General features: G+C 42.0%; 1 protein-coding gene across 14 annotated transcripts in view; it reads right to left on the reverse strand.

Annotated features, from left to right (window-relative positions):
• The window catches only part of LOC116942220 (transcription factor 12-like), a 188,511-nt gene extending 175,457 nt beyond the window's left edge, over nucleotides 1-13,054 (reverse strand). For 4 of the 14 annotated variants that reach the window (XM_076066795.1, XM_032953936.2, XM_032953930.2 and 1 more), the window contains exons 1-3: nucleotides 12,390-13,049; nucleotides 10,179-10,276; nucleotides 7,281-7,353 (exon numbers count right to left, since the gene is read on the reverse strand). In XM_076066795.1, coding sequence (XP_075922910.1) covers nucleotides 7,281-7,353; nucleotides 10,179-10,253 — 148 coding nt within the window. In that variant the 5' untranslated portion in view covers nucleotides 10,254-10,276; nucleotides 12,390-13,049. Of the gene's footprint in view, nucleotides 1-7,280; nucleotides 7,354-10,178; nucleotides 10,277-12,389 lie in introns of all 14 variants that reach the window. The other 10 variants (XM_032953924.2, XM_032953929.2, XM_032953938.2 and 7 more) reach the window with 8 other exon arrangements.
• Nucleotides 13,055-14,747: the final 1,693 nt, after the last annotated feature.

Consider the following 14,747-nt stretch of genomic DNA (forward strand, 5'->3'; position numbering starts at 1 on the left):
AATGATTCATAACCTGTGTGTGATTGTATATTTAATATTGTATGAATGGGTGGGGTGGATAGTGTCTAAGTGCACTGCTTGACGACAGCCAACGGCTAACATCAGCAGACACTTGAACCGATCCTGGGCCATCTCACTCCACCAACTCGCACTGACCAGCATGGTGAGATATGGTCAAACAATCCCCATGACTGACCAGGCATGGGAAAGGAAGCCTTGATCCAGAACTGGACTGACAAAGGGCTGAACATTTTTAATTTTATTTTTTTATTACTGTATTAACATGTACAAAAAAATTACGTGCGTAATTTCCACCTACCCGGATGGATAATCTCCAGAAGATGTTTATGTAACGGTTGACACGTGGCATATAGCAAACTGTTGCATAAGCACATCGTATAAACACATTTGGGCACAACTAAAAGAGTTTTTTTGTTTAGCCACAGTAGTCTGACCCTGTATGATCTTATGGCCTCCTTTGGTAATGATGCTAAGATATACCATGATGAATTTATCTTCCAATCCAAACAGAGCTCACCCTAAACACCAACCCTGCCTTCCCCAACACCAAGGGCTTTCATGAAGAGGTTCACGTTATTAATTTGCTGATTCACCACCGGCAAGTCACTATCATTCATCGTGTCTTGCAATACCTTCCCCTCTATAAAGTTTGAACAGGAGATAAAAAAATAGCAGATCCCTATATCATTTTACAAAGATACAGAAATATCTTATCACGCCTTTAATATACATATATTGAAATGTCAATAGAAAACACACAACTTAATATCAATCAATGTCACTTAGATTCTTGAAGGAGCTAGAAGACACCAATAAAATTGAGTTAAAATTAACACATTTCCTTTCCCCATCTGCTGATGAAAACCTAATAGATGCTCGCCACTTCTCGTACCGACTACTGCAACCCTTATGTCCTCCTCAAACCCCTGACCACAAAACTCCACGTGATCCAAAATGCTGCCACCAGTATTCCAACTCAAATTTTCAAGCAAAAAAAACACATCTTGCTAATTCTAAAATCCCTTCACTGGCTACCAATATGATGTAGAATCAATCACAAGATCTCCCCGACTAGATTTAACATCCTAAATGGGTTTGCCCCATCCCTGCCTACCTCTCACAACGCACTACCTCACTTGTTCATACACTGCTCTAGCAGACAAGACCTCTTGACAAAATCCAATATTAATCTCAGCTGTGGGAGGTGGTCCTTCCATGGCTAGAATTCCCTCCCCCTTGGTCATCCACAAATCCTGACTTAAGTCCTTCCTTCTCTGTCGTCTAGTTACTCACTTAATAAGACCCTCATAATATCCCCTTCTCTCCAACCATCCAAATCCACAGTCACCCACCCTCTTTTCCTATAATATGGATACATCCCACTTCACACAAAACTTATAGATGTTACATTACTCAAAAATTATATAGTACACTATGTTCACCACAATAGAGGTTGCAGTGTATGTGACGGCTTGTGTGCAGTCTCACACCGCTGATTAATCTGCCCTATTTAAGTTAAATTATTTTTGTTACATTTATATATTTTCATTACATTTTAGTGTTACGCTAGTGGTCATACAACATCTGGAAATGCTTTTATGTTTGATGCTACATTAATTAAAATTATATACTACTGTTTATCAGTAACATAACAGACTAGAAAGATACTTCTTTAAATGCAGGAAAGCAGGCTAAGATTAATGATGTGAGCAAAGTCCAAATATATGAAATAGAATACCAGATGAATGGGTCATTGTGCAAACAACAATATCCAGTGAAAACACATGGTCAAGAAATGGGATCTCTTGTTTGACAGCACACGTAAGGACAACACAAAAACAGCAAATTCTGCATAAATTAACACAGTTAAAAATAAGCTGTCAAAATATTATTTAGGTCTTTCGGTAAAGTCACGTAGATAGGTTGAAAGAAAATAACAAAAAACAAACTACGACGTTTCGATCACAACACATCAGGAGATGACGATTGTGTTGTGATCAAAACGTCGTAGTTTGTTATTTTTTGTTATTTTCTTTCAACCTATCTACGTGACTTTACCGAAAGACCCAAAGAATATGAATTCCTGCAGTCACGAAAGCTTTAAGTCAAGATTTAAGCTGTCAAAAGCTCTGAAAGGACATTAAGCTCATATTTTGATTATCATTTCCCATTACATTGAACAAATTCTCATAAAATCATATTAAATACAGTAAAACCTCCAGAAGGCAGACTTGAGTATGCTAGAATTCAAGAAGGCACGGTTTCCAAATTAATTCATTGTTAAACACATAACTCCAGCCGGAACACAGTTTGAGCGCTAATTAAGCTGCAAGCAGTAGGTTACGGCAATATGCAGTCATTTCACATGCATCAGTCTACCACGTGGTAACAACATAAAATCATAATTTGCCCAATGTAAACATTCACAAACCAGTAAACTCAAACTTTCAGGAATAATGTTCGCTATCCCTGCACTTTGTAATAAATACGTACAAATGGTGGAGTTCAGCACAGCTGTTTTAAAGCTACATACCGATCTGTTAAATGCAATTCGATGCACCTGATCATCCACATGCTCTCAGTGCGCGCTCGCTTGCGTCTTTGAATTATTACATTATAAAAAATAAAATTCTTCAAGTCCATCAGATAATCTTTCCATCCTTCCACCTTTACTTCATGGTGATAGTGCCTCATGTCAAATTGTACGAGCGTGTTTCGGTATTATTAAATTAGAAATGTTAAAGTGTAAATATATAGTTTAATGGCGGCACTGGACCGCACGGCGCCAGACCTGCAGTCGGGGTGCAGCAGCATCGGGATTGACGACATCATCTTTATCACCATCATAACATGTCATGACTGCATCATGCTGGGCGTATATTGTGGCGAGTTTCCTGCATTTAGCAGGCTGGATGCCGATGAATAAAGTATACAAATAATTAAAACATTTACAATTATTTAACCTATTTATTATGACAACACCGTGCAAGTCTTTGGTAGGTGTTTGAAAATGTTCAGACATTTTCATTTCATCTAGGAAATTAAAATAATTTAGAAAAAATGCGTATATTTAATGTGTGTGTTTCACTTAAAATGGTAAAAATGAAATTACACATTCACCTACAAATAAAGACTTACCAGTCGCACAAATAACTTTTTATTATTATTTCACATTCACTTACGTACGTACATGCCAATGCATCAGTGAAATATGAATGAATGGTAAGGTGGTAACTAAAATTGGCGTATACATTTATTTTACTTGTTTGTGAACATCAGTGTATGAAAAACAATGTACAAATATTATATTGTTAACATCTGGTTTAGGCATAGTTATGTGTATACATCCCTATGTATAAACATTCTATACTAGCCTTTTGCCCGTCCAAGGACGGGTGTATTGCAGTAAATCTGAAACTTGCAAGTGAAAAGCAGACCGCGACATGATATTCATTGCATCCAGTCGTGTGCAATTTGTAAGGCCGCAGTGACACAGACTTATTTCATTTAAAGGTTATAATCCCTTGTTCATGACGTCCTTTTTACTTCTATGTCTCAATAGCGTTACGGAGATCACGTGACGTGAGGGTTCTGCTTTTGTAGTGAGGGTTATAAGTTGACGCTGAGGAGGGGGGAGGAGGCGCCTCGCCCTCCTCCCATGTGGAGTGACGTCACCTGCTAATTATTATTAATGGAGGGGGGGTGTCCATTTGGAGGACGTCACCTGCTCATGATTATTAATGGAGGGGTTCTCCATGCAGAGTGATGTCACCCGCTCATGATCATTAATTAGGGGGGGTACACGTAGAGGACGTAACCTGTTCATGATTATTAAAGAGGGGGGCTGGTCGACGTTGAGTGACGTCACGCACAGGACACACATTCTTGGCTCATTATTGGAGTAAATGTACAATAGACAACACCATCATTACCCAAAATGAAAACATTTAGTAGTTTTTTATGATTTAGAAATGTGTGACCTGGATTCCGATGATGGCGGACAATTGCCAACAAAAACTATTATTGTAAATTAAAAAAAAATACTTCAACGGAACTAAGACAATTTCCAAGTAAATCTGCAAGCAAAGGTGCTGGATATAAATATCCATTTGGTGGCGATTCTTAAATCTGTAATTTACTCCTAAGCTTGGCAGCTGATATGTAATTTAATATGGCTGTTGTATACCCTCTGGCTGAGGGTTATTGGGGGGATTCGTGCAGATGACTTTTGTAATAGATAGTAGTTTAAATATACAAAGTGGCCACCTGAGACTAAAAAAAGATGACCTTTACCCTGTAAACATCAGTCATCCTTGTATGACTTTTTGAATGATACATTATTTTTTTAACTTCATGTTGTATATGAAAGATGACAAGTTGATGTTTTCACCCCTCAAGTCCAAATACATCATCATCCAAATCATACAGTGAGTGATGCAGGAAAATGTGTTTGGTTTTGGAGTAACAATTTGTTTCACTGCAATTTTTGGGGGGAATTTTGGTGTCAAGACTTAGGTGTACGCACACGTACAAATCATTCCACATCCGGCAGCACATCATGCTCATGAGCTCTTACTTATAAGGCAGTTCGTGTATGTTAAACAACTTGAATCCTTCCAATGGATACTGATTTTTACATACATTACCAAAGTATTTAATAAAAAGATTGTTATTATTTCGTATGAATAGTCCTTGTGGCTATTCAGACTTCTACTGGACAAATGATCCTTATGGCGGGTACTCCGGGGTACCAAATAATACAAAATGGCCGAGGCAATTAAATATTTTATTTCTGGGACACTATTTTTTCCAGGGGTGTACTTAACTCTGCGACTAGGGTACCAATCAATTTGAAATCAGTGCTACTCCACGATGTCGAAACACAGCGAGGACGATTGCGCTGAAACCCTGAACGCTCGTATGCACCACAGTGCATCGTGTACAGCTCGTCGAGATGAGTCGATTGCCACACCGTCGACCATCAACAGACTAAAAATTACTGCATCACGGACATTATGCGAGAGCCAGGGTACTATGGTACCCCGGGATACTGCCATAAGGTTGATATGTGAAAGAGCTTTATAGCTAATCGGATTCCTCTAGCATAAATACATCTGATTCTATCTTTAGTACTTCACTTTCTGAAAACAAAACACCTGATTTTTTGTTGCCTCTTTGTGAAACTGCATTTAATGATTTCCTGCAAGGCTCTTTATTACAATCCCCCGCCCCCTATGGCCATGTCTACATATTATAGTGTCCCACAGGGTGTAAGAGCAAATATAGAAAATTTCATGTCATGCCCGAGCACAGCGACGAGGACTGACAAGATGACCAATGGAGCTGCCAACAGATATGAATTGACGTCTCTGCCTCCAGGCCAATTTACAATTGCGGAGTCCGCCGGTCAGCCCACGAGGATGACTAATGCCTGTTTATCGCGCGCCCAGATTTGGCACACTACACAGCCTAACTTCAAGCTAACACAGCAACAAAGAATTTAATACTTTTATTATTATTTTGTGATGGCAGCGGGTTAAAGGTTACACTGTACTTTGTTTTTTTTCCTTTCGGAATAAAACAGTGCTTATCAATTTTCAACCGTGTCTGCAGCCCAGTTTCCCACGAAAAATTACATATTAATAATTAGCTTTTATAAATTAGAAAAGGTCTCTGTTACATAAGCAAATGCATTAATATACATCATTATTCAAGAATGTATAAACCAGCACAATGCAAGTTTCCAAATGTAATATTTTTGAAGCACATCAGACATATATATCTTCATCCTATATATTACAAATAAAGTCTGGAGATTATCAGAAAAATGTTGAACCATGTACAATTGGAAGGTTATTAAAAATAATTTGAAAGTGCTCGAGTCTGGCACACAAAAATTGGTGACAAGGAACGTGAGTAATTTCATAAAAAGACGTTTAACATTGGGAAAACAACTTCCCAGACCTTTTGCCTTTCTGATTTACATTCATAAATGTTAGATTTATAAGCTCTACCCTACAGAAAAAAACTAAAGGTACATTTACAATTTTTAAAAGCAGATGTTTTTTTTTTTTCCAAAGCAACATGCCTACATACATAGGTATATAAATATAGAGGCGCAGATAATACAATATAAATTTAGATCCAAACTGGCTTGACCAGCAATAATAATTGGAAACTTAAAGAGCACAGTATTCTGCTATATCGTCTCTTGCTGTCCAGTATTTGCTAGATAAATTGGTTACCATAAAGAAACATGTATTTCTCAAAGGTAGCAACCAATCTTTCATACATCACACCATCAAAATCATCTGTGTGAGTTGAATGTTCGAAAAATATATTCGTACAGTAATATAACTATTTTAACATTCACAAATTCCCCTGAAAAATATTCTCCCACAGTTGTTTCGTGTACGCTTTACGCTAATCCTGCTATGTGCGTGCGAGACAGATCTCGGATCATGATTGCTCAAGCTTAGACGTGCATGCTGCGCATCGTCCAACAGAACTGCACTTTCAGCAAAGAATGGAAAAAAATCCGTGGAATTTGTCCACAATAATTCAAAACAAAATAGAAACAAATGATTACAACTATTATGCTATGAAAATATTGCTTGGACATTTCGTTTTGCTACTAATTCTTAGCTTTGGCATTAAAAACGACTGGAAATTGTTTTGATTATAATTGCAAGATTGCCACTGTACAAGATCATTGGCTTTATATATTTTTTATGAAGATGTGTTACAATAGTTAATATAACAATACAAATTATTTTTGTATTGTTATAATTTAGAGTGGCTTGTCCGTCATGAATTTTATGAAGAAAAAACAAATTTCATGAAAAAATCTTGGATTTTCTATAGCTCTCCACACATACAAAGTTAACATAATTATCAACTGAGAATTGGATGCTTTTGTTAGCCCAAGCCCAGATATTTTTCCATGCAATTCAGTGATCGTGTGTTACTAATTTGTTTCAATTACTTAAATTCCCATCATTTCTTCTCGTAACTGTACTAAAAATATAAAAAATTATGCATCCCTGCACAATCACGCAACAACAAAAATATCTAAATTAACAGGCAATAATGCATTCATATCTGGCCGCAAATGGCACAACCCACAACGTAGCTTGTGGGAATCGGGTGTTCAGCTCACGCAGTTTGTCCACACGACGACGCAGTGTTATCCACACGCCTGCACTGATATAAAAGCAGCGGTGGAATGCGTCTTTCCTGTGATGGCCGCATGTACATACCTGCTCCGCCAAACTGGCTACTCGCCAGGGTGGTTGGTCCACTTTTCCCACTGTTCACCGGAGGAGAGAACATCTGTAGGCACAGCGCAAAAAAAACCGGACAACGGGCAATTTGAGCAATAGCAAATAAAATGGAATTCATGAATGATAACTTTTTGTCGACTTATCGTCACATGTTAATTTCTTACATTTATACTTATTCATTTTATTTAACTCCTTCCCCACAAATGTTTGAAGGTCAATATTTTTTTTATATTCTACCATGACGTTAAAATTAGAGGACACCTGTTTGAAGAATGTATTTTATACAAACCAGGAAAGGCTTTGTATTTAAAATTTAATAAACGAGCATAACTATTCAAACTTGTCCAACACTTACACTTAATGCATTTCAAATTGGTCACTTTGGAAAAAAGAAAACGATGTCACTGTCCACAGAAACAATCAAAATAATATTTGCGAGCAGCTTTCGTATTAAGCATGGGAAAGCATTAAGCATGCAGCAATCTAGAAGCAAGTCTTGCATTAAAAATATGTATCAGCAAATTAAAATCTCATTTAAATATGCAAATGATTCAAAATCACAACAGAAGTGCTGGTGGTTCTAATGGTTTTTTAAATATCAAGACAATTCATCAGCTCTATTGATGTTGTTTGTTAAAGGTCAATTAAAATGGGCCCAATTTACATATGCAAATGAAAGCTTGTGCAGATGAAGAGATCGGGGCTTCCGTGCCAATGCCGCAGTCATAAGCCATTGAAATCGAAATGTCGATACAAAACAGCGCACTGCCAACTGATATTAAAACAACCGTATATGCATCACCACCTTGAGAAATCCAACACAAATGTGCCACGGCGAGGCCCTTCTTAACGAACAAAACTAGCGCAAAAAGCTTTCGCCCCATTCACGTCTATTTTACAAATACAACACCGACAAATATTTACCACTCACGGTACATGACGCATAAACATGCACATATATGCCGCATTTCCAAGATGGCGGCATATATTTGGCTCGGGTTGAAAACCGTCAATTAAAGCATTAAAGTTAATACTCTGGAGGATTGAAATGAAAAAATGTTGCCTCATTTTTATGCAATGGCACAAATGAAAATAAAAGTCGGCCAATGCCAAGCCCCCTCTGCTCAAGTGGTCTGACAGCACATGCTAACAACGGAAAATCTTTAAATGCACTGCATGCACTGTATGTTAAGTTTTTGAAAACCTACTCTGTATATGGAAGAATTGCATGCAGCTTGCATTACATGCGTACATGTATACCACGTGCAAACCAAATATATACAAAGTATACTGTGTAAAGATTGTCTACAAATACAACACATTAACGCATATGCAACACATTCATTACGTGATATTGTATCGTTTGCCCACGTGTATATTCACAGTATACATTTGTATACATAATTATAATATATACCGGATGTTTGTATGCAATGAATTATAAAGCTATTCAATCCTGTTGGTTGGCGTTACATATCTAAGACAACTTACATGGAAATGCGAAAGAAAAGCAATAGGTGGAGGTAAAAAAACACTGCACGTGACCAGTCAACACATGGTACGAAACATTAAATCAGACAAAAATGAACGGCTTTCTCGGCGCTACTTTCGCCAACTTCCAAAGACAAAACTTTATCCGAGAGATCTGATGGAGCGTCCATGATGCTGCCGATGCCCTACCGCAGTTTAGGCACATCGGGAAGGCCACTCTTGCACTCACGTCTGACATGCAAAACCCATGTTGGTCTCCCCCTTTCCTTACACTTCACATTGCCCACGTCCCAAACACGCCTGAACTACTCTGAGCATCTCAGCCACCATGCTGCCATGCGCAAGGCCCACTCAACAAACGGGGGCACAGATGTAACACCACTGGGTCGTGAGCACACGTTTCTATTTAAAGTAAATGAGAAGTGATTGCTCATATAATTATTTCTAAGACTCCCTTCACCTAAACGAATCTGAATCGGTACTTGTATGTATGCGTAGCTGGTGGCTCATTTCGCACAAAACCTCGGTTACACAATGCATGTATACTGGTACACGCATCACCGACAGTTTTACGAACCTGCTTTGAAAACAAGAGCCACGAGTATTTTACAAGATGAACGATCTTTTTTTTGTCTCCAAATATCAGAGGTAAATGCTGGGTTTAAAAAAAATGACTTGCTAATTAACAACACGTTGCACGCTACAATATCGCCTTCAACGAGTTGCTGCAATGAAATGCATCTATGCCGACGCGTCCCCTTCCGACACGAGCAACTTTGGCGGTATTGGGAAGACTACTTTCGATGCATGCTCGCTCATTCGTTTATCAGTTTCTCTTAAACAGCGACATGCCAAAGCCATGAGCCAGCGGTGTAAACTAACATTCCCACTTTTAAACAGCCGTGGTGTTTCTTGGCTAACAAAAATCATAACAAAGCAATCTTCCGTTATTAAAAATGTGTTAATTCCTCCTTTTCAGAACGTGAGCGAAAATCGATGGATGAACCGGTTTCTGAGTCGACACGAACCAGCATGGTGAAGTATGGTCAAACAAGTCCCATGACCGACATGGCGTGGTCCGGGATGCCTTCATTATTTATTTATTTAGCAGTAGATTGACAAAAGGGCTATAAAAAAAACTATCATTTCTGACACTATGCACACAAGTATGACCGACCGTGGCGTGCAAGTTTACAAACAAAAACACTTCCTTTTAATAACCTCACAATCCGAGCAATTGGGTTGCGCTACGAGGTCATTATACCCGTTAATTTGCATTACATTTTTTTTATTAAATTAACACAATGGTGGTAGGCATCGCCCGGAGCAAATCAATTGTTTGTTTCTCGAGACTTAAGGGGGGTGAGAGCCGCCCTTCCTTACCGCGCTGAAATCCAGCAGGTCATTCAGCTCCTTATCCGTCCCTATGGCGGCCATTCGCTCTGCCGGTTGGTTCATGTTTAACAATTATACGCGACCCCCTAGAACAGACATAACGGACAGAAAGACCAGTTCTGCTTTAAATCGACGTACAGAGCAAATAATAATGAATCTAGTGGGATGAGGGGGACGCTCGTGTAATCATCACGATAGGCTCTATTCCCAGCCATGTAAATGCACCGCGGTGAAGCCGATGCCAACCCGGCAATTGTTCTTTTTACGCACGCGGCCGATGCCGTGTTAAGTTATGGCAGCGGGGAAACTGCGATTCAATTCACAAGAGACGATTTTGTCACACCTCATTCTTTCCTCTCCCCGGTCCGACAGTCGCAAAACTACCAGCAGCCGTTGTCACGTCCGCTCACAATCCATGCATGAAACGTTACGATTCACAACATTTGACTCGACACGAAAGGCGCAATGGTGCGAGTACGGTTACGTTCACAGCAGCTGATTTACGCTTAAGTTGTGGCTTTTAAAGGGCTCGCCAGACTCCACAGCAGCAGCACTCACAAGTTGCACATTTGTTCACACAGTAAAAAGTGGTAAAAGTCATTTGTACCGCTCGACGAAAATGTCAAACCATCATCTCCGCCACACATCCTCCACTGACAAAGGTACATACAACTTTCCACACCCGCACAATAACATCGCTCGCTATTCTTTTCAAGCCACTGTTGCCATTCGAGCAATTTGTGACAACCAAATTTTACAAAGTGTAATATCCTAACCAGTCCGAACTCAGACCGCAATACATGTAAACGAGACGGCATTATATACACATATATACATAGAAGCACACACGTACACAATTACATAACATTACACAAGCAAAACGAATGATGACGAGAGCTTCACGAGACGAAGCCGTATTTTCGCGAGGTGGAACATGTATTTACTGTACTGGGAGCATGAAAAACCAACAGAACACGGCTGAATACACACAAAGTATGAACATCACCCACGCTGTACTCACACACTGAAAAATAGGCTGGACAGAAAGGTAAATCAATAATGCACACACAACGCTAAAACACAACAACACGGGACCCTACACACGACTAGAGAGTAACCAACCATGTTGATACCCGTCTATGAAGACGCGTTTACTAAAGACCCCCACACAGTGATGAGCAGACACATGTAGTACTACTGCCGTGCGCCAATTAAGACATACACCGATTAATAAACACATGGTCAAGGACAATACCACAATTGCGTCAACACTTCAACCACACAAACAGTTCAAGACAGCTGAACTATACGGGTTACAACTGTGCTGTATTTTGACACTGGAGTACTTACGACTTGTGTAACGATGCTGGATGTGTACGATACTTAAGTAGGCATACATTAACTACTTTATAAATGTCATCAATTGCAACAGTACAAAGGAAATCGGAAGCACTTTCGCCTGCCTGCATTTCTGGCACTGCGTTATGCATTACCGCATACACACTTAAAACATTCGAATGTATTTGAAGAGCTTTTACACATTGTAGTAAGAGATAAGTACTGTAGTACTAGTACTGTAGTCGCACATCACATTATTAAACGTAGCACACAATAGAGCACGCGGTACTACACCACGCACTGTACACTTACACACACGTGGAAGTTTGTAAACGTAGTATTGTGCATTACACTACTCAAACCGATTCTACAGAACACACGTTATGTGGAAAGATTCCTCTAAAATATCACCGTACACAATACACGTTGAAACTCCAGAGCACCGCATGCTACACATAATACTACCACATGCAGTAAACGAGTTCTCATATACATTGATCCAACAGACCAAAACGTGACTAAGATTAATATGCGAACTTTTAGTTGTATAAAAGTCAACACGAGCAGAACACCAACAACCACGCAAGTTAAAGACTTTAAACATTCCCCCTTCGCAAGACACGCGTGCTCACGCTGACAAAGCATGCAACGCACCCAAAGGCCGCGCGTGCGCCTATGCATAATAACATTATAATCGTGGAACAAACAATAAGATCAAGCCACAAGAATTGTTCAAAGGATTAACTCGCAACTTTGTATCCATGAAGTAAAACACGCGGGGACGGGACAGAGAAGGGGGGATGATGATGATGGGGACAGAGGAGGTGGGGGTAGCGATCATCAGCAAGCGTCTCTTGTTACCTTTTAAGTTTCTTTGACTATCCCAACACGGACCATGAAACTGCAAAAATAACTGGAACCAAAAAAAATAATAACCCAAAACAACTATCGATTATGTAAATCCCGAATCGAAAGAATAATTAAGGAGGCGGAGGAGCGAGCTTGGGGGCCACCGGGCCCCTGGGCCGCTGCCGCCGCCGCCGCCGATTCAACGCCGAGTGCGTCCGGTAGCCTCGCGTTCACACTGCGCCGTTGTTAGTTTCCGCTACTAGCCACTATTACTTAAACAACAACAAAAAACTAGCCGTACGTGCGAGGCGAGGACTGCGAGAGGCCCCTTCCAACAGTGTAAAAAAAATGTGTAAAAAAAAACTTTAAGCGCAACAGCAGCAACAACCCAACAACCTCCTCCTCCTTACCCCCCCCACCACCACCACCAACAAAAAAAACTAAACTCATGCGACGCGCAACCCCTCTCTTACGAACAACCTAACTGTTTAGAAATCTCTTTCCCCCCCCCTCCTCCTCCGCCCGCTATAATAAAAACAACTAAAAGCTCCACAGAGGCGCTCCGGTAGCGGGGAGTGCTGAGGCGGATTTGCTTCGCTGCTGCTGCTAAGCGCGCGGCACCTCACGCGGGGCCGACATCTTGCTTTGGGGCGGCGCGCGCCGCGTCCGTTAGCAGCCGCGCGTATCCCTCCGCGCGCGCAGCAGCAGCAGCAACCCCCCCACTCCGCCTCATCCTCGCTCAAGCACGGGCGTGATGCGGTCACACCCCCATACACACCCCCCACACAAACACCACCCATACACACACCCCCACACACACCACCCCACACACCCACCATACACAACCCATACACACCCCACACTCACACCACCCCACACACCCACCATACACAACCCATACTCCCCACACACCCCCATACACCCCCACACCCCCCCATACACCCCCCATACACACACCCCCACACACACCCCACACTCACACCACCCCACACACCCACCATACACAACCCATACTCCCCACACACCCCCATACCCCCCCACACCCCCCATACACACCCCATACACACACACCCCATACACACATCCCCATACACACCCCACACTCACACCACCCCACACACCCACCATACACACCCCATACCCCCCATACCCCCCCACACCCCCCCATACACACCCCATACCCCACACAACAACAACCACCATTCGCCACTAAGTGGCGGTGACGTCACCACGACGCTTGTGCCAGGCCATGTGCACCTTGAGGCCACGTGGAGTGTCGAACGCCCGCGGGCAGGAGGTCACGGGGCAGACCCAGGTGCCACGGGTGGACTGACTGAGATGACTGAGATGACTGGCTGATGCACCACCTGTGCCCCCTACTGTGCCAACCTGCTGTGCTTTAGCCACCCGGCGCTCCGCTCGTTGTTGTGAGCGTCGCTCCTCCGCCCTCCGTTGTTGTTGGAGGGCGACTGCCTCCAACTGCCCAGTAGCGTCCTTCACGAGCCTCCTCCACAGAGGCCGATCTTGACACCGCTGGTACCAGTCATCGGCAAGTCCACTCAGCTCCACGTCCTCCTGTACCACATCACTCCATCTCTTCTCTAGCCCGTGCCGCGCCGGTTTAGCCCCTCGATCTGGCCGAACAAAAGCTGTTTCGGCATGCGGTGGCTGGGCATGCGGGCTACATGACCCAGCCATCGCAGCCTTGCCTGCCGGGGGAGCTCACCGATGGGACCTTGCCCAGATCTTTCAAAGATTTGTGAGCTCCTCACACAATCCAGCCTGGTTAAACCCAGGATGGATCGTAGGCAGGCCAGCCTAAATGTTTCTAACCAGCGAAGATGTTCCATTAGGGGGGTCCACGTTTCGCAAGTGTAGAGAAGGGAGGGAATGACCGTGGCAGAGAAGACCTGAAGCTTAGTGCGGAGCGACAGACCAGGTAGCTTCCACACAGCGTTACGCAGCCGATGAAAAGATATTGCCGCTCGACTGATTCGGAGTGAGACCTCTGCTGTTAAACTGGAGCCGGTCATAAGCACACTGCCCAGGTATGGGAAACTCTCCACTCTCTCCACAACTGCCCCATCACCGATTGGGAGTTGTGGGGGTGGAGTGTCCCATGGTACAAAATACCCAGGCAGGTGCTTAGTTTTGGTGGGGCTGATGGTAAGGCCCCATCTCTTAGTGGCACGCTCCAGTCTCAGCAGCAGCGTCTCCAACTCTTCCTCTGAATGAGCAGCTATTACCAAATCATCGGCATACATAACGTGTTCTTAGCTCTTTCGGTAAAGTCACGTTGAAGGGAAACAATATAATAATAAAATATATATAAAACAATACAAATTCTCACGACGTTTCGACCATAACACA

This window comes from Petromyzon marinus, chromosome 13 (assembly GCF_048934315.1).
Source record: "Petromyzon marinus isolate PM22_M1 ecotype Great Lakes invasive population chromosome 13, UKy_Petmar_22M1.pri1.0, whole genome shotgun sequence".
NCBI lineage: Eukaryota > Metazoa > Chordata > Hyperoartia > Petromyzontiformes > Petromyzontidae > Petromyzon > Petromyzon marinus.